This window comes from Pogoniulus pusillus, chromosome 29 (assembly GCF_015220805.1).
Source record: "Pogoniulus pusillus isolate bPogPus1 chromosome 29, bPogPus1.pri, whole genome shotgun sequence".
NCBI classification, from domain to species: Eukaryota; Metazoa; Chordata; class Aves; order Piciformes; family Lybiidae; genus Pogoniulus; species Pogoniulus pusillus.
This window is the reverse complement of record NC_087292.1, coordinates 17,631,039-17,654,668: the sequence shown is the minus strand read 5'-3', so window position 1 is coordinate 17,654,668 and position 23,630 is coordinate 17,631,039. Positions and strand designations below refer to the sequence as shown.

The window sequence follows — 23,630 nt, the reverse complement described above, 5'->3', positions numbered from 1 at the left end:
TGAGGGCTTCAGGAAGGTGCCCGAAGTGATTCGTGAGGCTCTGCAAACAGCCTGGGAGGGAGTGAGGGGCAGATGCTGGCTAACGGGGGGAGCAACCAGCCCCGAAGAGCCAACCCCCCCCCCCCCCCACCCCCCGGCAGCCAGCCCACGTCTGGGGCCTCTAATGAGCTGCTCTCTGCTCGGGCTCGCTGTGCCGAGCCGCAGATGGATGGGAGTGACCTTCACGGAGAGCTGTGCTGATGTTTATGTTATCAGGGCCCAGCCCCAGCAGCTGAGGTTATTTTTGCAGCAGGCTCCGGCAGCTCCCAGCGCTGCCGGGCAGAGCTGCGGGCCCCTGGCGCTGCTGGCAGCGATGTGCCCGGCGGGGGCAGGCGCAGCTCCTGCTTAACCCTGCGCCCACCGCCGCCCCTCCGAGCTCCTGCTACAGCTCCTGCGCCTCGGTGCTGCCGGAGCTGGGGGCTGGCAGGGCCCCCTCCAGCTGCAGGCTTCCAAGGCTAAACCTTAGAACGGTTTAGGTCCCTTCCAACCTAAACCGTTGCAAGGCTGAGCCCAGCCGCGATGTGCCCGGCGGGGCCGGAGCTGACCCTGCTCCCTCAGCGCCACATCCGCGCAGCTTGGAAGCGCCCCCAGGGCCCTCGTGGGCATTCCACCGCCTCCCTGGGCAGCCTGTGCCAGTGTCTGAGAAGCCTTCCAGTGTAGTGCCCAACCTAAGCTTCCCCTGGGGCAACCTGAGGCCATGTCCTCTTCTCGTGGGAGCAGAGCCCAACCCCCACCTGGCTCCAACCTCAAGGAGCTGCAGAGAGCAGTGAGCTCTGCCCTGAGCCTTCTCTGCTGCAGGCTGCACCCCCCCAGCTCCCTCAGCTGCTCCTGCCCAGCCCCGTTCTGCAGCCCCTCACCTTCGGTTGGGGTGAGAAGGGCCAGGACGGCTTTAGAAGTGAAAAACAGAGAGTTTTATTCAGTGCTTGCAGAGTTGACTCGTGTCAGAGCCATGTCCTGTCCCTCTCCCTGCTGTCTGCAGCCGCAGGAGCCAGGACTGGTACAAGCTCAGGCCCCGCTGCGCCCCTGCAGTGGGTTCTGTGCAGGGCACGGGCACGGGCACGGCCATCAGCAGGTTCCATTGGGTGCCCACGGGGCCTGGGGACAGCTCAAGTTCACAGCTCTGCTCTCCCCGTGCGGCCCAGGGGAGCAGGGCTGAGCTCTGGGGGCTGCTGGGGGGGGCTGTGCTGGGATTTGGTTTGTAGAACCTGCTCTGGGCTCGGGGTGTCAGCACTGCTGGGGGGGGGAGGAGGAGGAGGAGGAGGGGGCTGCCCGGCTTGGAGGGGTGGCTTAGGAGGTCCCTGCTGCACCCAGGGCTGGGATGCTTCTTCCCCATGGGGGGAGGAAAAGGTAGTGAAAAGAACAGGTGCTGCAGGGACCTCCGACACCCCCAGCCCCTCTCTCCTGCCCCTGCTCCACCACTCTCTGCCGGGAGGAGCACAGCACCAGGGCCAGCTCGCTGGCGGCAGGGAGGGCTGCGACCACCTCGGGCTGAAGCTAGCGAGGGGCTGGGGAGGCCCAGGGCAGGAGGGGGCAGGCGTCTGGGCGGGGCGGGGGCCGTGTGGCCACTCACTTGGGCTGGGGGGCGATGATGACGTTGCGGTAGCCTTTCACCCCCAGCAGCTTGTCGCTCTCGAAGTCCACCACCAGCTTGTGCCGCCCTGCCTGGCGAGGCACCAGGTCCAGCCTGACCTTGGCCTGCCCCTGCGGCTCCACTGGCTCCTCGCTGCGGGAGGGCATGGGGTCAGTGGGGAGGGCATGGGGTCAGCAGGGCATGGGGTCAGTGGGGAGGGCATGGGGTCAGCAGGGCATGGGGTCAGTGGGGAGGGCATGGGGTCAGCAGGGCATGGGGTCAGCAGGGCATGGGGTCAGTGGGGAGGGCATGGGGTCAGCAGGGCATGGGATCAGTGGGGAGGGCATGGGGTCAGCAGGGCGTGGGGTCAGTGGGGTGGGCAGGGCAACAGCAGGGTGGGCAGAGCCGCAGCAGGGCATGGGGTCAAGTGGGGTGGGCAGGGCAGCAGCAAGGTAGCCACTTGCCCTCTCAGTGACCTATCGCCCTCCCTGTGCCCGCAGTGCCACAGGATGGCAAGTGGGGCAGAGCTGCTCTGACCCCACCAGGCACCAGTAGAGCCCAAGCTCCTGCTGTGCCCACAACAGAGCCAGGTCCCATGGCCACCCTCCTGGGGTGAGCTCTGTGTACAAAGCCCACCCCCATTCCCAAGGGCCCAGCCGGAGGAAGGAAGGAAGGAAGGAAGGAAGGAAGGAAGGAAGGAAGGAAGGAAGGAAGGAAGGAAGGAAGGAAGGAAGGAAGGAAGGGCTCTTACAGCTCCTTGACCTGCTGCCCGTCGGTGAGGTTGGCACCCTCCACCACGAAGACGCAGTTGTTGAGGGGCACAGAGAGGGGGTTCACCAGGCTGACCTCTGCCACCAGCTTCCGGTTCTGCATTGGCTCCCCCAAAACCTGCAAGCAGGAGGGGTTCAGTCCCAGCATGGCTGTGCCTGGGGGGGGTCACACTGCAACCCTTGCCCCAGGCCTGGGGAGCTGAGGCAGGTCCCAGGGGGTGCAGGGTGCTGCTGCCCAAGCCCCACCTGGAGCTGGGGCCAACCCCTCAGGGTGATGGCAGCAACCCCATGCCAGTGGGATTGTTCCCCCCAGCCCAGCCAGGGCAAGGCACTGAGCCCTTACCCTGATCTTGATCTCTGGGTTCTGGATGAGGATGTCCCTGACAGCCACGACCACGTCACCGCTCTGCTGCTCGGTCAGCAGTGCCACCACCTTGATGAGGTTGTCCTGGGTCAGGTTCTCCCCATAGTCCTGGTACAGGATGCGCAGGGGCACTCTCTGCTCTGGGAGGGGCAGCAGAGGCTGGTCAGGGCTTGCTCCCTGCCCAAACCAGTGCCTGCAGCCTGGTGCTGACAACTGGCTGCTGCTGGCATAGCCTGGCCCGGCCTGTTCTTCTCAGGAGCTTCTCCAGGTGCCCAGGGGGTGCCCAGGCTAATCCCTTCCCAAATGGAATGGGATCTGTTTGTCCATTGCCAGCTCCAGAGCATTGGCAGTGCCCACATGAGCTGCAAGCCACCTGCAGCTGGGTGCTCTGTGCCCAGCTGGGTGCTCAGGGGGCTGCTGCCACTCGTGCAAGGAAGCAGGGCTGTGGGCACCTGGCTTGGGACAGCAGGAAGGGACCTGGAGTCCAGCCAGGCCTCCAGGATGAGGTCCCAGGACATTGGGAGGGAAGAGCCATGGGCCAGAGCAGAACCTCAGGGATGTGCCTGCAGCAGGACCCGGAGGGGCTTCACCAGCCCTTTGCAGCTGGTGGTGGGAGCCAGCCCAGCTCCTTGACAGCTGCCCTGGCTCAGCTCTGAGCCTTGTTTATCCCAAAGCCCTTGGGGATTGAGCTGTCTTTCTGGTGAGGAGGGAAGGAGGCTGAAGGCAGCCAGCTGCAGAGCTGTCCCGGGGAAGGCTCTCAGCGGCCGTGACCGCTGGAATCGCAGCTCCGTGTTCCCGGCACGGACGGGACGTGCTGGGACGTGACCAGAGGGAGGGGCTTGGCACCCCCGGCTGGGCTGCTGATGCCAGCACAGGGCACAGGTTCCGTAAGGGCTGCAGTAAGCCCCAGGGAGAATGGTGTGGGGTTCGCTGCTGCATGGGGGTGTTCAGGACGGTAAACGTCCAAGCAGGGGGGTGCCAGCAGCATCCTGCTTCCCTTCACAGCCAGAACAGGCACTTTGCTTCTTCCCTCCGTAATTCCTCATTCCCTCCATCATTCCTCACTCTCTCCATCATTCCTCATTCCCTCCATCACTCCTCGTTCCCTTTAGGCAGCAGGGAGCTGAGTGCTGCGCTTGTCACGACCCGGTTAGCTGAGCGGGGCTTGGCAAGGCTCAGCGCCCAGGCTGTTCCAGGACGGCAGATGTGTCACATTTCCAGGCCCTGCAGGGGCTGTGGAAATCTGGCAGCAGTCAGGCCTCGTGGTTAATCGCCAGGCGTGAGGCTAATTTGTACCCAAGGCAAAGGCAGGCTCAGCCGGGACTGCTCCGTGCGGCGCCCACCCACGGCGGAGCTGCCGCAGCGCCGCCGCTGCCGGCCCCGGGCTGGGCAGCGAACCCTGCCGCTGCATCCCCTCGGCCGGGGCCGGGCTCAGTCCTGCTCTCCCTGCCTTGGGAGAATCCTGCTGGAGAGCCCAGCCCCACTTTGGGAAGAGCAGGACTGGGGTGCAGGTGAGGGCACAGAGTGCCCAGCAGTAACTTCTGTCGTGCTCCAGGCGCCTTCCCAGCCCCTGCCCGAGCACCTTCCTCACCCTTCCATCAAGGACTGAAAATCCACCGTGGTGGATGAAGGAGGAGGAAGCCCCAAGGGAGACATCCACTCACTGAGCAGCCCGGGGCTGGGGCTTGGAGGTCACTGCCGGGCGAGGAGGGGATTCAAGAGGAGGGGGGAAAAGGAGGGGACTCGGGAGGAGGGGACGCAGCTGGAGGGCACGCCGTCAGCCCTGCGGTGCCAGCAGGTCCCTTACCTGCCCAGGGCTGGAGGGTGAGGTCGGGCAGGTCCTTCATGCCGCACTGGGGCCCGAGGGTGCCGTTGTAGCTGGCGGTGCGGGCGCCCAGAGTGAGGTGGCAGAGCCGCTCCGTGTCGGTGTTGTTGTTGACGACGGCGAAGACGTCGAAGTCGCAGCCGTTGTTGGCCCCATCCGACAGCTTGATCCGGAGGTGCAGGCCCTCCTCCGCCTGCCGCAGCGAGCTCGTTTCGCGCTCTGCCTTGGCAAACACCTCCCTCTCCTTCTCAGACTCTGCGGTGCACCAAGAAACCCGCGGTTGCCGGGAGGGCAGGGCGAGGCCAGGGGCTGGGGCTGCTTCGCCCTGGTCCCCTGCGCCCTGCTGCAGCAGTTGGTGCATTGATGAACCACTTCCCCACTCTGCTTCCCAACAGCTGCCCCCTCCCGGAGGCGTCTCTGCCCCTCCCCTGCATACCCTCCGGGTACTTGTAGGTGTGGGTGATGTCCTCCCGGCTGTCCCTGCCCACGCTCTTGGTGCTGATGCTCTTGCCCACCACGGAGGAGTGGGTGCTCTTCTTCTGGGTGCCATCGCTCCGCACCACCCAGTACACGACGTCGGCGTTGACCTCGGCGAACACGAAGGGGATGTCGTACCGGAGCTGCAGGTCGCCCTCCTTGACGGCTCGCACAGGGGCTGGCCCGCAGCAGAAGACCCCTGCAGGGACCAGAGCCAGCTTCACCACCCGTGGTTTGCCCACCACGAGGGCAAGACGTGGTCGTGGCAGTGGGGAGACCCTGCTGTGTCAGAGGTGGCATCCCCGCGGTGCCCACCCTACCTTCGCTCTTCTCCTGGGGCGTCGGGTCCAGCGCCTGCCACCCATCGTAGCCAGGTGCCAGGTCTGGGCGAGCCATCCAGGATTCCACCCAGCAGTGGAAGTTCCTGCACGAGGAGCCAGGATGTAGGAAGCTCAGCCCCCTCCAGTGCCCAGCAGGTGGGGCGAAGGGGCAGACGCTGCCCTGGGGGTGGGCAGGCTGGAGGCTCACTGTGCCCCTCACCAGATCATGTCCCTGGAGCGCCGCTCCTCCTGGCCCGTCTCGCTGAAGTAGCGGTCGATGACCAGGTTGCCGTTGGTGTCGTGGGCTGAGTTGTAGTTGGTCACCACCCTGCTGGGGATGCCCAGGCACCGCATGACTGTGGGGAGGCAGGGCGGGCTGGCACAGAGGCCTGGCACCGTTGCACAGCCCCCGTCCCTCAGAGCCCTGGGTTCGCACAGCTCCCATCCTGCCGAGCATGCAAAGCCATCCCGCGCAGCCTCGAGTTCTCCTGCCCTTCCTTTCCTCCTCAAAGGCTTGCCACCCCCCACCCAGGAGGAGCCGATCCTCGCAGTGGGCACGGGCAAGCTGGGTGGCACAGGGCACTGCCAGCCTGCAGAGTCTGGGTACTGCGGGAGAAGAAAGGCACAAAGGCAGCTGCCAGTGCGTGCCGGGAGTGTGCGGGCAGCAGCGCTCAGCCTCCCATTTCATCTCGCAGCTGCTTTTGCTGCCAGCCGAACTCCCCGGGGGAGCAGAGAGGCAGTGAGAAGGCTTCAAAGGGAGGCTCCCAGCTCCCGGGAGTGCCGGGAAATCCGCTTCGCTTTCCTGCTCTTTCTCTGCCCTGTAAAGGCTCTCATCTGGCTGTGATCTACAAACGCAGCCGAGCTCCTGCAGCTCCGCAGGGGCAGCCTTTCCCCCCCGCGGCGGGCGTGAGGTGTGGTGGTGCCACCAGCACCACGGTTTTGTCCTCTCTTTGGACGCTTCGTGGGCACTGGAATTGTGATTTAGAATCAGAGGATTCGAGATTTTACTGCAACCTTGACCTTGAAGCTTCTTTCCTTCTCCCGAGATTGGTATCCTGCCCCTGCTGCTCTGCCAGCTCGAAGTGAAAAGTCAGAGCCCCTTTGCCAACCTTCCTGCCCCTCCCCCCCTTCATTCCCCACCAGATTGGAACTAGAAAGCATTTAATTGCTGAGCAATCAGCCTGAGCCTGACAGTTCCCAGCGCTGGGAGGCAGCTCGGAAGGCAGGAAGCTGGGGTGGGAAAAAAACCACAGCTGACCCCAGCCTGCTGGGGCAAAGGGCACAAAGAAGGCATTCAGCTCTCACCAGTGCATGCCACAGCAGCAAAGACCCAGCACTGGCCATACTTGACTGGTTGGCACCCCAGATTCTTCCACCTCTTGAGTATATCCACGCTGCCAATCCAGGCCATGGGGCTCATCCCATCTCCGTATTGGTTGTCCCACCGCCCCGCCAGCACCCCCCGGTCCTCATCGTTGCAATTGACCTGTGGGGGCATGGCAAGAGGGACCAGGGCGGAGTGGGTTAGATGCCCATCAGCCTCTCACAGACCTGCCTGGGACGGGAGTGGGCACAGAGCAAGAGGGCACCGGGACGCAGGCGGCCGCATGCACCCCAGTGCCCTCTTGCTCTGTGCCCACCCCCATCCCAGCTGCTTTGGGATGGGGTTTTTAAGAACCCATCAACTTTCCCAAAGAGTTTTGGGGGTCTTTGCAACCCCCCCAAAAGACTCCCCTGGGGGTGCTGGTGGCACTCACCATGGCACTCACCACCCTGCCGATGTAGACAGGGTCGTTGCGCCGGGAGCAGTCCCGGTCCTGGTCCCTCAGGAATTTGGGGTTTGTGTCCAGCAGCTCCAGGCAGATGGGCAAGATGCCATCCTCAAACTGGTGAGGGGGAAAAGGTGTGTTGAGCTCCCTAGAATCTCCTGCTCACCACCCTTCCTGGCTCACCACCGTGCCCCTGCAAGCAGAGCTGCCTGGCACACAGTGGGCAGGGGGTGTGGGGTGTCACATAGAGTCCTAAGGTCCCCTCCCTGAGCCAGCCGCCCTCGGAGTGATGCCTCCTCCCATTTGTGCCACCACAGCGAGGGGCTGGAGCTGTGGTCAGCAGAGGCTCAGCCTGCTCCCACCCTCCTGCTGGGGCCGGATCCTGCTTCCTGCCTCTCTGCTGCGCAGGCACGGAGCTGACCTGCAGGAAAACCTCCTGCTTCCCACCAAGGCTGAGTCACAGCCCTGCCTCGGGCTGCGGCACGGATCCTGCGTGGGCCACGGCACCCCCCCCCTCCCCGGGACATCCCAGGGTTCAGGGTGAGCAGCTGGGGCTTAGCCACGGGGGTGTGGGCGCTGCCTTATCAGCACGGCCCCGGGGAGCAGCTCTGGGGTGCTGGTTCCCGGCAGTGTGGAATCCCTGATTAGCAGCACACGGCCCCGGGGCCCCAGGGGATGCTGCCCTCTCTCTGCTGTGCTTCTGAGCCAGCCGTTCCCTCTTGGAAACGAAACTGAACTGTTTGAGTCGGGGGCGTCCAACTCCTAGCCCGGCACTGCCAGGGCAGCACAAAACCAAGGCCCTCAGCACCACATCTCCATGGCTCTGAAACCCCTCCAGGGATGGGGACCCCACCACTGCCCTGGGCAGCCTGGGGCAGGGCTCCAGGGGCAGGAAATGAAGGATGGGAGGCCTGGAGCAGCAGAAATGGTCAGGAGCCCTTGAGAGAAAGGCCAAGGCAAAAGAAATGCAGCACGAATTGAAGCTGCTCTGCACCACTGCAAGGGGCACAGGTTGCCCAGAGAGGAAGGAGCTGCCCCATCCCTGGCACCATCCCAGGGCAGGTTGCTCGGGGCTCTGAGCAGCCTGCTCTAGCTGCACCTCAACTTGGTTCTCGTATCCTTTGTCCCACGGCTGCGTGGTGGGGTCAGACCCTCCCTGGGGGCTCGGCTGCATGTGGGGTACAGGTCTGAGGCCACACACACGGTGCCAGCCCCTACGGCCTGCCATGCTAGGCTTGGCCAGGGGGCCCGGGGCGAGCAGGTCCTGCTCACCTGGCCAAAGTTCCAGGGCGTGGAGGTGATGTAGTCTCGGGAGCCCTGGTAGATGAGCCCCTGCTGTGACAGGATGTACTCCCGGCGCTCCTCCTCCTCCCGCAGGAAAACCGTGTCCTCTGTGGGCAGAGCCAGAGATGGGCACAGGGCTCTGCCCCACACCCCCTGCCCCCAGCCCTGCGCAGAGCCCCTCGAGCCCGGGGATGTGCCAGGCACTGACCAGGGAGGGACTTGGTGGGAAATGAAGCAACAGGGACTGGAACTGCTCCTGTCTGAGAGAGCTGCTGGAGAATTTCAGCCCAGTTTGGTCAGGGCTGAGGGGCCATGCCCAGCACTTTGGTTAGGGCCGATGGGCAATGCCCAGCACTTTGGTTAGGGCCGATGAGCCATGCCCAGGAGTTTGGTTAGGGCCGAGGGGCCATGCCCAGCAGCTCGGGGGGTTTCCCACCCTTTCTGCTGTCTCTTTTGTTTCCCGGAGCCAGGTCCTTTCCCAGCAGGAAGCCCTCCCGGCGGAGCAGTGAGGCGGCAGCTGAAGCCATTCCTCTCACCTCCCCTGTCTGCTGGAAACGCTTTGGGAAGGAGCCCAGCACGCACAGCCCCTGCACCAGCTTGGCACATCCCGGGCTGGGCGAAGCTCCCTTAAAGCCTCTTATCTCTGCAGGGCCAGGGAACGGCAGTTCAGCCCAGGTCTGCCTGGGAGGAGATGGAGCTTGCCAGCTTCAGGAGCAGAGGAAGGCCATGGAGCCATGGAATCCTGGCTGCTTCTTGCCCAGGGCCATCAAACCCCCGAGCACTGAGCCTCTTCTCCCTCAGGCTGCCCCAATTCCACCGGGAATGAGCACCCAGGGCTTGTCCTGGCCCCCACAGGTGGTGCCTAACCTGAGGCTGGGGAGGGCTGCTGCAGGTTGGGGCAATTAGAGCCAATTAGCGGCAGTTAAGAGTTTCCCCCCCTGCCCAGGCTAGGGGTCAGGACAGTCAGGAGCTGTTGCCGGAGGCTGCTCAGAACTTTGCAACCAGCACCGCCAAGGTGAGCTCCGTGGGGCACCATCGGGTGGGGGCAGCCCAGACGTGGCACTGGCAAAGGGGCTGTGGATGTCTTGGGGTGGGTGGTGGCGTTTGTGGCCTCGACCTGCTCTGGTACCTCGTGGAGGTGGATCCAAGTGGAGATTTCTGCTTAGAGCTGAGCTCAGGGCAAGGTTTGGGGCACCAGGGGTCTGCAGTGTGAGACCCACGGGGATGTGCTGCCCTGGCAGAGCTGGGGGCGGATGGTGTTTGCCCAATGCCCCATCTAGCAGAGAGGGAAAGCCTCACCTGGGTGCCAGGCATTGAAGAGCAGCACAAAGTGCCCGATGTAGCTGCTGCTGCCCTCGTAGCCGGTGGAGATTTCCACCGTCAGGCTGTAGCGACCAATGCGGGCGTCGGGGGGGGAGCAGAGCGAGACCGAGACCGAGTCCCCCTCCTGCTCCTGCACCACCGCGCTCCAGGCTGCCTCCTCCGGCACGTCCGTCACGGCGAAGTGCGACCTGGTTCCTGATGTCTCGATGGGGCACGGCCCTGCCGAGAAAGAGCACCTCAGCATCACTGGGCCTCGGGGAGCCCCACGCCGCCAGGGTGTGCCAGGGCGACCTGCGCCGTGTGCTCCCGAGCCCTCTGCCTCTGCCGGGAGTGTTTCCCGTTCGGTCTGTAGGCGTGGGGCAGCCTGGCTGTGGGGCGCTCGGGGAGGGGTCTCTTGCTGTTTGGGATGGGGCGGGAGAGACTCGCCCCAGGGCTAGGAGAGTGGAGGGGGTGCCCGCCCCAGGGCCACATCTTCTCCCCTCCGTTGTGCCCGCTGGGTGCAGAGCTGCCAGGTCCCTGTGCTAACGCAGCATGACCCCACCGCAGCCCAGGGTGTGGGGGTCCCGGCAGTGTTCCCCCCCTGGAGCCCCCATCCCCTGCCGGCTCTCAGCCCCACGACGCGTGGGCAGCCGCAGGCGTTGCTGCGAAGAGGCCAGCCCCGGGGATGAGCTCAGCGTCCGCAGGCTGAGCCGAGGACAGAGTGATCCCTGCCACCCCCCGCGCTCGCAGCCCTGTCCAAGCCACCTGCACCGAGCCCGCTCCCAGCGCAGCTCCCCGGCGGGGCGGTGCCGTCCAGCCTCGGCCGCGGCAGTGCCGGTGCCAGCGCGGGGCTGCTCGGTGCTCCGCTCCTCTGGCCGGGGAGGGCAGCCCAGGGCTGGTCCCTTGCCAGCCTCCGCCCGCAGTGCGGGCAGGGCGCCAGGCGAGTCACCAAAAATACTCATGAGCTCGTCAGGGTGACACAGATTTTCTCCTCTGGAGGAGGCTGAGTTGAGCTAACCCTGCCCTGGCAAGGGCCGTCCTGGCACAGGCGTGGGGATGGGCAGCCAGACGAGTCTGCCTGCCTCTCCTCCTCTTCCTCTCCCTCCCTGCGAAGCCCTTGACACCCCCGATGGGCCCCCGGTGCCTGAGATGGGCTCTTCAAAACACAAAAGCTTCCAAATGGCTGCGTTTGCCCGCGGGCGGTGGCACAGCCTGGGCAGCTTGGCCGTCCCGGGGAGGACAGGTCTGGCACTCCCTGTGCTGGTGGGGCTGCGCGCCTGGCCGCGGTGCGGTGGGTAGGGCTGCTCACGTCGCTGAGACCCGAAGCAACTCTCCCTTCCCTGCGCGCTCCAGCGCTGCCTCGCCCCGGGAGGCTCCGTTTCGGGCTCCTGCCTTGCAAAACCAGCCCCGGGAGCAGCACGACCTCGTCAAACCCCAGAGGCTGGAGCCGGGGCTGTGCGGACCCCTGCCTCGGCACTGGGGGGGTAGGCAATAGGGGAGCTGCTGGTGTAGGGTGAAGCTGGGGGGTGCTGAGTTTGCGTCGTCAGCCCACGGTGGAGCCAGAGCCTTTGGGGGCAAAGCAGAAGAGTGGTTTGCACTGTGGTGCCACTCTGAATTCTGGCCTGGTTGACTCAGCAGGGCTCTGCAGCCCTAAAATAGCTCTTGCCCAAGAGCTTCCTCTCCCTTTGCTCTGAGCTGGAGGGGGCAGAGCTCCTGCCCAGCAGCTGTGCCCAGCTCTGGCTGCCAGTGCCACATCCCAGTCCCTGCAGCTCCCGGTGGGCTCTCACCAGGGCTGCAGTGGTGGTGGGAGAAGCCCCTGGCTTGGAGCTGTGTTGGACACTGCTCAGCTCCTGGGTACCAGATCTAGGAGTGTTCAGGGGGGCTGCAGCAGGGCTGTGTGCTGGGGGGGGAGCACACACACGACAGGTTTCCTTTCTCAGGCTTTGTGTGTCCTGGGCAAACCCCGCGGTGGGCTCTCGGTGATGGGGGCACAGGGAGTGGCTGGGCAAAGACTCTCAGGCTGACGAGGTTCACTTTGATGCGCCCTAGAAGCGTGAGAGACTCGATGTGGGGGATTTTCTGGCTTGCAGCCAGGGCATTTCCTGGTGAGCTGGTGGCTCTGGCGCGGCCCCGCATCTGGCACAGCCATGGAATGAGGAAGAGGAGGTGGTGGCAGCTTTGTTTTGTTCCTTTATCGCTTCCCTCCAGCTCCAGTTACTGAGCCAAGTTGCTGCCTTTTTCCCCTGCTCGGTGTAAAAGCTGTGTGCAGCAGCAGCCCCTGCCAGGAGGGGCTGGGAGGGGGCAGGGACTGGGCGAGACGAGGCAGCTGCCTTGGCACGGCACACCGCGGGCGAGCCCTCGGGCAGCGGGCGGCTCGCTGGTGCGGCGGGGGGCATGGCAGCACTCACCTGTCTCGACGTTGAAGGCCAGTTTGTCCACCCCCTCGTCGAAGGGCCGGCCCGAGAAGTGCAGGGTGATGGCGAAGGGCTGCCCGCGCCGCACCACCAGCTGCTGGCAGCACATCTCCGCCGTGCGGTGCTCGCGGCCGTTGCGTTCGCACTGCAGGTCCCACGTCTCCAGCACCAGCTCTGCCAAGGCAGCACAGCACCCAGCTCATGGCCAGCTCGGGCAGGAGGGGTCGATCTTACCCCCAACCTGACCTCTGGGATTGTGAATCTTGGTGCCAGAGGTTGGCAGCCACTGCCCTGGCTGCTGCAGCCATGCCAGGTTCTGAGCATCCTTCCTGGGGGGGTTCTGCTCTGAGCTGGCACCATGTGCTGTGGTGGGCAGGGGCCGTGTGGCCGAGCCTGCAGCCGAGAGCTGCCCTCCTGGCTGGCTGTGGAGCTCATGCTCCGTGCTTAGTGTGCTGTGGTGCTGCCCTCCATGCTATCACCACGTAGGAGGGGCACCATGTGCTGCCCACGTCATGCCAGGGCCACAGCTCACAGCATCCTCTCTGCCTTCTGGGTCTGTCAGTCAGGGCCTGCTGCCTGGGTGCCCAAACCCCAAGCGGGCTCTGCCTGGAGAATGCCAGGAATGTTTTTGTGCCTCAGCCGGGCTGGGAAAGGCTCTGCAGCAGCTTTAGTGCTCCGTGGCTGCCAGCAAACTGGTGACACCAGCCGTGAACTGGGTGACCAGGAGAGCATCTGTCCGTGCCCCCTGCTCTCTCTCGCAGCCCAGGCAGGGCTGTGTCCCTCTTGCGTCCCCACCGTGTCCCTGCCACTCCAGGTGCTGTGCCAGAGCATGCATCACTGGAGGCTGCTGGCCCCTGCTGCTCTGCTGCCAGAGCAAGCTGCCCGTGGCAAGCTCAGCACCGGCCAGAGACTGAGGTGGCTGGCAGGGGTGATGCTCAGCTTGGTGTCCCCACACCACAGCTGTCCCTGGCTCTGCCTTTCCTGGTGCCAGCCTCAGGGCTATGGGAACTACACTGTGCACATTCCAGGCACTCAGTGGGGCTTGGCACTGGTGCCCACCATGCTGAGAGCTGCTGTGGCAGCAGAGACTGGCCACGAATGGCTCTTGTAAGGTCACTTCATCTGGTCTATTGGGACCCTAGAATAGGGTCCCTTTGTGTGCCACCTGCCCCTCTGAGCAGGAGCATGGCTCCATGGCATAGCCTCCAGCTCTGCCAAAGTCACCAACGCTGAGCCAAAGGCATGGCAGAAAGTGAGTTAGGGGAGCAGGGCCCAGGCTCCTTCTGCTCCTGTCTCCTGGGGCATTGTCCTCAAACGAATCAGCAAGCAGCAGGTTCTTTGGAGCAGGGCAGGTGCCACCTCCCTCAGGGATCAGCCCTAGGAGATGGGTGAGGAGGGGGCTGCAGTACTGCCAGGGTGAGCAGGTGGCAGGGGTGTCCTAGGCACTGCCACAGGAGAGCAAGAGGTGCCCTGTGTGGAGTGGTTCACCTTCCTGCCAGAGGCTGGTGGTGGTGACCCAGCAGAGGGACTTGTGTTGGTGTCACCACTGCTGTGGCAGCCTGTGGCAGTGCTGGGCACTGGAGCAGAGCGATGCCACCTCACCCAGAAGGCTGTGTGCCCTCGGTATGGCTCTGACCCAGCCCCTGGGACTTGGGGTCAGCTCGGCTGGAGGCGTGGGGGGTGGGAGGCGATTTGCCCCTTCCCAGGGGCTCCAACAGCCACCTGCGGGAGTGGCTCTGCCTGAGCCTCCCGAACCCTCCTTAGCCGCGGGCAGGTCCCAGCCCAGCTGTCAGAGCTCTTCTCCCGAGCGCCGAAAGCTTTATATAGCTCCAGCTTGGAGCTGCCGGCGCTGGGGCCGCGGGAGGGAGAGCACCGGTAGGAAAGCACCGGCGGCAGAGCGCCGCCGAGCCCCGCTCCGCTCCGGCCCTTCCCGCTCGGCCAAGCGGGGGGCTGGGGGTGCCACCGAGCAGAGCCCCCGCAGCACCCGCGGGGGGAGTGCTCCTGCGCTCCTACCTTCGGCCATGCTGCCCCGGTGCTGCCCCTGCTGCCGGTTCTGGTCCTGCTGCCGGTCCCCGGTGAGCCGGGAGCTGCCCCTCAGCGCCGCCCGCCCTGCCCCGCCGCCGGCTCCATTTATACGGCTGCCGCCGCCGCGCACACCCCCGGGACAGCGAATGGAAACCAAAGTTTCCAGTAAACGGAGCAGTTTGCGAACCACCTCCCAAGCGCAAAGAGCCGCCGGGGAGCAGCGCCCGGCCCCCGGAGCCGCCCCCGGGGCCGAAAACCCTGGGGAAGAGGAGGGCAGAAAGCCCGGGGCGGGGAGGAGAGGGGCTGCCAGCTCCCACCGAGGTGCCAGGCTCGGGGAATGTTTTCTCCTTATAAAGTTTTCCCTCCCCAGGCCTTATCTCTGTGCCCGGGCGTTCCTGGCAGGCATGCGGCTGCCGGGGGGCAGCAGCTGGGCCCTTCCCAGCAGCACATCGCCGGGAGCTGGAGTGGCCGTGGAAGGTTTGCTGCCCAGGGGGTAAAGTCAGCTGGAGATCTCCCTGCGTGTCGTGGGGCATGGTGCCGTGGAGAGGTGGGCACGGGGCAGGGGTCAGCACTTTCCCTGGCAGCCTTTGCCCCGTGCTCTGCCTGTCCCTCTCCTGCCCAGGAGTCTCTGACCCCATAGGGCTGCCTGGCCCTTTCCTGGGCACCCCAAGGGTGACCCAATGCCATTGAGCCTGCCCAGCCGGGGCAGAGAGCCCACAGCAGACGCCTGTAGGGGGCATGGGGGTGCCCCTGAGCGGCAGCATGGTTTGTGAGGAGCAAGGTCTTGCAGCTGCACCTCTGGAGCAGATGTGGTTTGCTCTCTGTTTTTCTCCCTATGATTTAAGCTGGCCAGGGCCAGGGATGAGGTTTGCTGCTGGTGTAGTTCTCTGCATGGCTTTGGCCCTTGGCCAGCTGCTGGACACTGCTGATAGCAGTGGAGCACTTTGCTGTGAGAGAGGGTGGGAGGTGGAGATAGCCAAATGCTGCATCTTTGGAGCTGATAGGAAAAGCAGCTGGGGGGGAACCGTTCGGGCAGGCCTGGAATCAACATCCTGCAGGATAGGCTCAGGAGTACCCACAGGACACTGCAGCCTCTCTGCTGGAGGTGTTTGCCCACTGGACCTCCCCCTTCAGCCCGGTGGGTCCCCTCCCAGCTCTCGGGAGGTTTGGTGGTCACTCCAGGGCTGCTTCAGTTGCCGAGGACCTTCCTGTGGGGGCCCTGGAAGTGGCTGGGGTCCACCACTTGGTGTGCTCAAGGGCACCCACGCAGACTGTGCCACGGCGAATCCCTTCTGCCTCGGACTCTCCTGTGTCCCGGTGTGCCCTGTGCCAGCCCTTGCTGGATCTGCTCAGGGCAGTCACGGAGAGGAGCCCTCAGGTGTGGGCGGTGCCCTCTGCTCGGGCATGGCCCAGCCCCGCGGTGGCAGCAGGGTTTGCAGTGAGATGTGCAGCTCCTCCCGGGGCTTGTTGGTACCGCCGCTGTCCTTGTGACACCTCAGCAGGCCGAGGGCAGCTACCCAGAGAGGCTCCGTGAGATGAGGAGCTTTGGGGTGGCCAAGGCTGGGGGCACAGGGCTGACTTTGCTGCAGCTCTGCCCCGTGTTACCTAGGCTGGCAGCAGGGCCCTGGAAAGACAAGATCCCTGGGTGGGGGCTGAGCTGGTGGCTGCAGCTGTGGTGGGGGCAGCCTCAGCCTTCAGCCCTTCGTGGCAGCTGGGAAGGCAGAGCAGGAGGAGGGCAGCAAATCCTCGCTGAGAGAGCGCTCACGGCAGCTGCATTTGATAGAAGCCATCCACGGGTCCTTGGTGCTGGCAGTGTGGGCAGAGCTGGGCTGCTGCAGGGAGGGGGTCCAGGGGGCTGCCTGCCTTTCCTGGCATCAGTGGCACAGGAGTCCCTCTCCCCTGCCGAGCCACAGCAGTGCCAGGGCTGAGGGAGGGCTGGTGGCAGCCATCATTGCCTGCCCCAAGCTGGCCTCGTTCCCAGGGCTGCTTCCTGGGCACAGGAGCCTTTGTGTCAAGGTGACAAGTGCCAGGGGGAGTCAGGCTCAGTCGGGAGCATGCAGGGTCTGGCTCTGCCCACACAAGTCTGCTCTCCCTCCTAGTGTGAACTCTGGATGCACTTGGGTGTTCCATCTGCTCCAGGCGAAGGTGGCACAGATGGCTCTGCTGTGGCACTATCTGCCTGGGGCAGCTGTGGGCAGGCTGTCCTGCTCCAGGTGAAGGTGGCACAGATGGCTCTGCCATGGCGCTGCCTGGGGCAGCTGTGGGCAGGCTGTCCTGCTCCAGGTGAAGCTGGCACAGATGGCTCTGCCATGGCACTTTGTTTTCATCAGGGCATTGGGAGTGCCCAGGGCCAGGGAAGCCAAGGTGAGTGGCACTGGCCAGGCTGCAGGGGCTAGCTGCTGCCTGCCTGTCTGGCCAAGCACGGAGCAGGGACTGCTGGCAGTGTCTGTGCCTGCTCTGGCACCTCTGTCAGAAGTGGGCAGAGCCGGGAGCCCTGCTGTCCCCTAGGGCTGTCCAGGGAGCCCCAGGCCAGGCCTCACCACCTCAGCCAGAGGAAACCTCCCTCGTTTCCAGTTTTAGTGCCCACTTCACTCCCCTCCACCTACCTCAGAGGCATTTGTCTGCCTGGGCACTGGAAAATGCTGCCCACGGGAGGCCAACCACACCAGCAGCCTTATTTTTACCCTCTGTGCTCTCCTAACAAGGTTGTATTAAGAGGCTGTTTGCAGGGCTGGATGCCCAAAGCAACCTCTCATTTGCTCAAGGTGTTCAGCAGGGGACTGCGACTTCCCTCGCACCCACCCCAGCCCTGGCGCTGCTTCAAAGCCTCCCCGGGCAGGCAGAGCTCTGTTTGCGCTCCTGGGTGTGTGCTGGGGAGGTTGGCAGCCCCCGGTTGCGCCCGCACATCACATCCTGACTCAGTCCCTTGTGCAGGCAGATAAACAAGCCCTGAAAGGGGACAGTGTCTTCCTCGGAATCGCCCGGCTCGGCTCTCAGCCGCCCTCAGCCGCTCTGCCCTGCCGCCCGCCCCGGGCTGCTCCCGCGGCGCGACCCCTGCGCAGAGCCGAGGGCTGTGCCCGAAGCTGGGGTGACCTATCTGCTCCCCACCTCGCCTGGCCACCCCAGCTCCCAGAGCCTTGCAGCGAGCAGCCCGACCTCAGCCCATCCCTGCCCCGGGCTCTGTGCCGGGGTGTGGGGGTCTGGGAAGGGGGCGGCAGGGCCGGGATGGCTTTGGGCAAAGGCTCGATGGTGAGAAGCTGTTTGCTGCTGCTGCTGGGGAGCACTCGTGGCTCCCTGGCACACCACAGCTGGAACGGGGCTCGGCTCTGTGGGCAGGGCAAAACAGCTCACAAGTGGGCAGGAAACACCTGCAGCTGCCCCACACCTGGTAGGGATGGAGCTGAGGGCTGGGCAGTGCTGGCAGGCAGTGGGGGTGAGGGCACCCCAGCCTGGGTTGGGGGAGGACAGGTTGGCAGATGAGAGAAGAGAGGGAGCTGGGAGCAGCATCCCTGTGCAGGGAGGAGCTGGTAGGCAGCTTCCCGGGAAAGCCCCGGGGTCAGGCACGGCGACCCCTGCCCAAGGAGGGGCTCAGGAGGAGTTGGTTGTGTCACCCTCTGTGTCCTCGGGCCGGGGCCGTGGTTGTGTGACGTGGGCAGTGACCGTGGCACAGGCGGGCATCACGGATCGGGGCAGGGGCAGCAGCTGTGTGAGGGCTTTGCTCCTGGGCTGGGGCTTTCGGTCGCCGCGGGCACCTCTGGCACTGGGCCAGCCCTTGAGCAAGATGAGCTTGGCACCGTGCCAGGGCTGCTGCAGCGGCGGGGCTTTGGAGCTGGCACAAAGGGGCTCCTGTTCCCGGCCATGGGCGGTGCTGCCGCTGCGCAGGGCAGGGGCAGCCTTTCCTTTGGCAGGAGTGGCACTTCCCGGGAAAAAGCAGAGTGGTTTTCCACCTGCACCCGTGCCAGAGCTGTGTCCAGGGAGCTGAGCTGCCTTGGGGTGCCCAGTCAGAGAACCCCCACCGTGGGGGGCTCAGCAGGCAGGAGGGAAGTGCCATGGTGCTGGGCTCGGGCTCACTGCTCTGGCACGCAGCGAGCCGGAGGCTGCCGCGGAGAAGCGCGGAGCTGGGAGCAGCATCCCTGTGGAGGGAGGAGCTGATAAGCAGCTTCCCGGGAAAGGCCTGGGGCTAGGCACGGCGAGCCCTGCCCGGGGGGAGCTCAGGAGGGGTTGGTTGTGTCACCCTCTGTGTCCTCAGGCCGTGGCCATGGTTGTGTTTAGGAGGCAGGAGAAACCCAAAGCCCTCACCTGGCTCTTGGCTTCTTTGGACTCCACGCTTGGGGAGGGGTGAGGAGGGCTGGGGCAGGGGAAGAGGCTTCCCTGGCATGGCTCCTTCCCACCCCCCGGGGCAGTGGCACCTGCAGGTGAGCAAGGGGCATGGATCCTGCAGCCGTCTCCAGCTTTTCTGTGCTGCTGGCCGTGGGATGGCACAGTGCTGGCCCCAGCTCCTGGCCGGGCCCTGTGGCACAGGAGAGGGGGTGGGCATGAGGCTGGTCCTGCTGCTGGCAGTGCTGGTCAGACCCCTCTCCCCTGCTGGGGCAGCTGTGAGCAGGGTCTGGGTGGTTTGCACTCTGAACTGGCTGACCCTGGTGGGAGGTGAGTTGTCCTCTCCTGGTGCCCTTTCCCAGCAGCTCACTGGGTACCAGTTCCTTCTTCCCACGAGTCCTTCTCCCCCACCCCATGGCAGGCAGGGTGGTTGGGTGGCAAACGCTGCCCACCACAGTGCAGATGTGTGGTGACTTTGTGCTCCTCTGCCAGCAGATGCGGTGACCAAGGCCACCAGGGTCCTAGGGACTGGCACACAGGTGCCATGCTGCCCCCATGCAGGGGGGCCCTGCACCTCTCTGTGCCCTCAGCAGTGTCGGTGGGCCACTGGACAGGCACTGGCACGTTGGTGTTTGCCAGCTGCCCCTCTCTTGGGGCCCAGATGGGGTTTTGGAGAGCAGCCTGCTGCTGGCTGGGCCAGACTGGGGTTAGGTTTGGCCCTCGGAGTGTGACCCTTTGGCACCACCTTTCACCCTTGAAGGTTTCCTTTGGCATTGCTTCCTCTGGGTTTTCTCACAGCTGTGCCCCCAGGAGCAGCAGCCACCTGGGCTGGGAGCAGGAGAGGCCCAAGCTGGCTCTGCTGGAGAGCAGGAAGCTGCTTCGGGACATTCCTGCTCAAAGCCACTTCCAAGCCCTTGGGGTGCTGGAGCTGCTGGCTTTGTGCTGCCTTTCAGGTGCCTCCTGCTGTGTTTACCTGCTGAAGCCAAGCCCGGTGCCAGGGCTGCCCTCCAGTTGCCCTCAGAAGGGCAGGTCCAAGCTCAACCACACTTCTGCAGCCTCACGAGTTTGGTCCTGCCCCAACCCCCCTGCTTGCAGCTGAGCCCCAGTGCCAGGAGCTGCCCCAATGGGCCCTTGGCAGCTCCACTGGCACCAGAACTGTCGGGGGGTGCTGTCTGGGGGGGCTGACGTTGTCCCTCTTGTCGTTGTGCCTTTACCTTGCCACCCACTGCCCATGCTCCCTGCCCAGGAGCAGGGCACAGCCGTGGGAAGGTCCCAGCCTCGGTGACTCCTGCCCTGTCTGCTGCTTCCTTCCTCTTCTCTCCATCTCCGCGGCTGAGAATCCGGCGACCCCCTCCTGCCCCCGCAGTCTGCAGGGTAGGGCTTGACGGGAACCCAGCAGTGAGGAGGAGGAGGAAGAGTTGTTGATCTTGGCCGGCTCTCGGTGCTGACCTGGTACCGGCTGCTCGGCGCTGGGGGAGAGATGGCTGTCCCCGAGAGCCTCTACGAGGAAGAGGAGGGCAGACCCCGCGGGTGGCATCCTCACCTGACCTGCGCCTCCAGGGTGGTTTTGTCCATTCAGCATCTTTGTCCCTTCTCGGGGGGGGAGTCTTTCTCTGGTCCTTACAGGAGCTCCCCTCCATGGGCAGGGCTGGCACAGCCAGACCCCTGCCACCTCAGCTGGCTGCCCCCTGCTGCCCTGTGACAAATGATGTTGCCATTTCACGGGCGGGACCTGGGCGTTGATTAAGTCCCTGAAAGGTTATGGCTTGGCGGGGCAGGCTCGGGGCCATCCATCAGGCTCGGCAGAGATCAGAGCAGTTCTGCAGAGCGCTGCAGAAACACTTTTCGGGCCGGAGGGCTTCAGCTGTGCCCAGGCAGATGCCAGGCTGAGGGCAGCAGAGGGCTCCTCTGGAGGGAAGGTTTAGCTCTCCAGCCAGGGGCCAGGAATTCTCCCCTCTCCCTCTCTCTCTTATCAGTTAAGCTCAGGGCTGTGAGATAATTGTTAACATTTTTTGTTGTTTTTTTTCCCCCCTTTTTTCCCCTCCCTTTAATTATTCTCCCTTCTTGGAAAAAGAAAAGCAACAGGAAAGGCTTTGTTTGTCTGGGAGGGATTGGAATTCCATCTGCTCTGGAGGGGGATGCTGTTTCTGCACGGGAAGTGCTGCTCTTCCAACCCTGAGATCGACAATTTCCAAAGCCCCAAATTCATTTCTTCCTTTCTTTTTTTTTTTTTGTTTCCCTGGCCAGGGGAGGCTGGGGAGGGGACAGGCCCTTCCCAGCTGCACTGGATGGATGGCAGCACCTTCCCACCCAGATGCCTCCAGGCTGAGGGAGCCCAGGGGGGATGTTCAGCCTGGAGAAGAGAAGGCTCCAGGGAGACCTTAGAGCGACCTTCCAGTGCCAGCCTGGTTCCTGGAGGTAGGCATTGCCACTGGGGAAGGCATCAGGGCAGGAGGCACTTGCTGGGCAGTGCCAGCTGTGCCAGTTCCACAGCAGGAGCTCCCCAGCTGTAACAGCCCTGCCAGAGGGTTCTGCTCCTGGCTCCAGGAGCTCCAGGCTGAGCTGTGCTGTGGTCTGCATGGGCTCTGGCCATGGCTGTGCCTGCAGCCCCATGGCTGAGTGCCTCATGCTCTGCTGTGGGGCTGCATCCTTGGGAGCACCAAAAGCAGCATGGGCAGAGGTGGAGAGAGGGGATCCTGCCCCTCTGCTCTGCTGAGACCTCCCCTGCAGCACTGCACCCAGCTCTGGAGCCCTCTGCACAGGAAGGACATGGACCTGGTGCAGAGGAGATGCTCAGGGGCTGGAGCAGCTCTGCTCTGGGGACAGGCTGAGGGAGCTGGGGGTGTGCAGCCTGGGGAAGAGAAGGCTGCAGGCAGACCTCAGAGCAGCCTGCCAGGACCTGCAGGGGCTACAAGCAGGCTGCAGAGGGACTGCTCCCAAAGGCCAGCAGGGACAGGCTGAGGGCAGTGGTTTGGAATGAGAGCAGAGCAGCTTGAGAGTGGAGGTGAGGAACAAGTTGTGCTGCTGGAGCACTGCAGCAGGTTGCCCAGGGAGGGAGCTGAGGCCTCCTGGCTGGAGCTGCTCCAGGTGAGGCTGCAGAAGGCTGTGAGCAAGCTGCTGTAGGGGAGGATGTCCCTGCTGAGTGCAGGGGGTGGCACTGGGAGGCCCCTGGAGGTTTCTTTCAGCCCCAGGAACCTGCTGGCAAGGTGCTGGGGGCTGTGTGGCAGACGTGAGGCACTTTCCCTTCCTGTCACCACTGCCCTGATTCTCTTCAGGAGTTTGCTGTGGAATCAGGAGGTTAATGTGAGGAATCTCAAACCCACAGTGGGGACATCCCAGTGACTGCTGCTGCTCAGGAATGGACAACCAGAAGCTGCCCCAGCTCACTGGCTTTGCCCCTTGATGCCACCAGAGCCTCACCTCCACTTGCAGCAGAAGAAAGGCTGGGCATGGCCCCACACCCACTCTGCCCCCAGGTATTTGCTTTGCCCAGCTTTGTCTCAGATCCCACATCCAGGTCTCGCTGGATTCAGCTCTGGCCTCTGGGGCAGCTGTGCCCCTCAGGCCTGTCCTGGAGCTGCCATCCAACTGTCATGGGCAGGAATGCCCAGGCTCAGTGATGGGCTGCTGTGCTGGCATCACCCAATGCTGCCAGGCAGTATTAGTGCAGCAGTAATACTCACATCCCTCTTCTTCCTCTTCTCCCATTCCCAGAGCACTTTGGGGTTAATTCTTGGCTATTTGGGAACTTCCTGGGCACCACAAGAAGCAGGAGTTGGTGGAGGGGACCTTCTGATGCCAGGGAGGGTGATGCAGGCAGCTGCCAGGATTTTGGGGCAGCTCAAGCCCAGCTGATCCCAGCCATGCCTGCTGGGCTGGGAGCTGCCTTCCATTGTGCAGGTGCCCACAGAGTGCCCATGCCCAGGAGCCAGCATGCTGTGGTGGTGCCAATTGTGTGTGCAATGGCAGTGCCAGTGTGTGCTGTGGTGGTGCCAGTTGTGTGTGCAATGGTGGTGCCAGTGTGTGCCAGTTGTGTGTGCAATGGCAGTGCCAGTGTGTGCTGTGGTGGTGCCAGTTGTGTGTGCAATGGTAGTGCCAGTGTGTGCTGTGGTGGTGCCAGTTGTGTGTGCAGTGGTAGTGCCAGCGTGTGCCAGCTGTGCAGGCAGGCTCGGGGGTGGGGGTGGCAGGGCACGGGGAGCAGGTCGGCGTGGGGACAGCCAGCCCGGGGGGGCTGGCAGTGAGGCGGGGCAGGAGTGGGCGTCCTCTGCGCCGTCTGCAGGGCTGTGTTGCATCAGCTCCCCGGAGGGGTTTGTGGAGCACTTCAGGCTTGGCCCCGGGCCGGATGGTTGGGCAAGAGCAAACGTCCCGCTGTGAAGAGGCTGGGGAGGGTGGCCTGGCCGGGGTGACGCTGGCGACACTCGGGACGTGACGCTGGCTGCTGCAGCGAGGCTGGTTGGGTTCACCCGGGATGGGTCGTGCGGACCTGCCCCGGTGACTCTCTGGGAAGGGGACAGGCGGCGGCCAGCAGGGACAGAAGTGCTGGGGGGGGCCTTGGTGTCTGCGCTGGAGGAGATGGAGTTGAGGCATAAGGAGAAAAGAGCAGCCCCTGGGCGGGGGGCGGGCAGGGCCCCCAGGGCAGTGCCTGGGGAGCAGGCGGGGATGGCTCTGGGTTAATGACTCGGGCAGGAGGAGGCTGCGCTGCGGGGCTCGGGGGGGGCTGTGACTGCAGCCTCCAGAGAAGATCTCAGCGGGGCTGGGCTCGGGGACTTGGCAAAAACAAGGCTGAGGGGGGTATGAGTGATGCGCCCAGGCACTGGGATGGGCAAGGGCCCGTGGCTGAGGCACAGCACCCGTGGGGGCCGTGGCTGGGAGGAGGAGAGCGCTGGGCTCCTGCCGCAGCCGGGGCTGCTCCTCGCTGGCCCCGGGAGCTCACGGCGCTGCCTGGGGCGCCCAAGCAGGTGCTGCGACTCTGGGATGTGCCGCGGGGGCAGGACCCCCGGGGCCCCTGGGCTGTTTTGGATGGTGCTCGGTGAGGTCACAGCGAGCTCAGCTTCGGGACAGGCTGTGCCCAGCGAGTGCAGAGGCTGGGCAGGGTGGCACCACCCTGCCCTGCACCAGGAGTGAGAACCAGGGGTGGAGGCTGCCCTTGGGACC

At 64.5% G+C, this 23,630-nt stretch overlaps 1 protein-coding gene and 1 long non-coding RNA gene across 3 annotated transcripts in view; one reads left to right on the top strand and one right to left on the bottom strand.

The window, feature by feature from the left end:
• Positions 1 to 927: 927 nt before the first annotated feature.
• On the bottom strand, positions 928 to 14,448 carry TGM2 (transglutaminase 2). 2 transcript variants are annotated; one of them, XM_064167456.1, is made up of 13 exons: positions 14,148 to 14,448; positions 12,129 to 12,308; positions 9,718 to 9,960; positions 8,407 to 8,525; positions 7,123 to 7,251; positions 6,671 to 6,851; positions 5,586 to 5,721; positions 5,366 to 5,469; positions 5,005 to 5,244; positions 4,551 to 4,823; positions 2,723 to 2,883; positions 2,361 to 2,497; positions 928 to 1,762 (listed from the first exon to the last, which is right to left on the bottom strand). In XM_064167456.1, the coding sequence occupies exons 1-13, from the start codon at positions 14,155 to 14,157 to the stop codon at positions 1,606 to 1,608; spliced, it is 2,070 nt and encodes a 689-aa protein (XP_064023526.1). In that variant the 5' UTR covers positions 14,158 to 14,448; the 3' UTR covers positions 928 to 1,605. The 2 variants fall into 2 exon arrangements, with proteins under 2 accessions (XP_064023526.1, XP_064023527.1); XM_064167457.1 differs by lacking the exons at positions 9,718 to 9,960; positions 12,129 to 12,308; positions 14,148 to 14,448 and adding an exon at positions 8,955 to 9,235.
• Positions 14,449 to 20,727: 6,279 nt separating this feature from the next.
• Positions 20,728 to 23,630, top strand: part of LOC135188536 (uncharacterized) — a 5,062-nt gene continuing 2,159 nt past the window's right edge. The window contains exons 1-2 of the long non-coding RNA XR_010307736.1: positions 20,728 to 20,894; positions 21,752 to 21,952. This is a non-coding gene — a long non-coding RNA (uncharacterized LOC135188536). The remainder of the gene's footprint in view (positions 20,895 to 21,751; positions 21,953 to 23,630) is intronic.

Excerpts from the sequence above, each read along its gene's own strand:
- TGM2 (XM_064167456.1), bottom strand. Across the intron at positions 9,961-12,128 it reads GGCCTTCAACGTCGAGACAG|GGCCGTGCCCCATCGAGACA; the intron begins GTGAGTGCTGCC and ends CTTTCTCGGCAG. Across the intron at positions 1,763-2,360 it reads GGGCAGCAGGTCAAGGAGCT|CGAGGAGCCAGTGGAGCCGC; the intron begins GTAAGAGCCCTT and ends GCCCTCCCGCAG.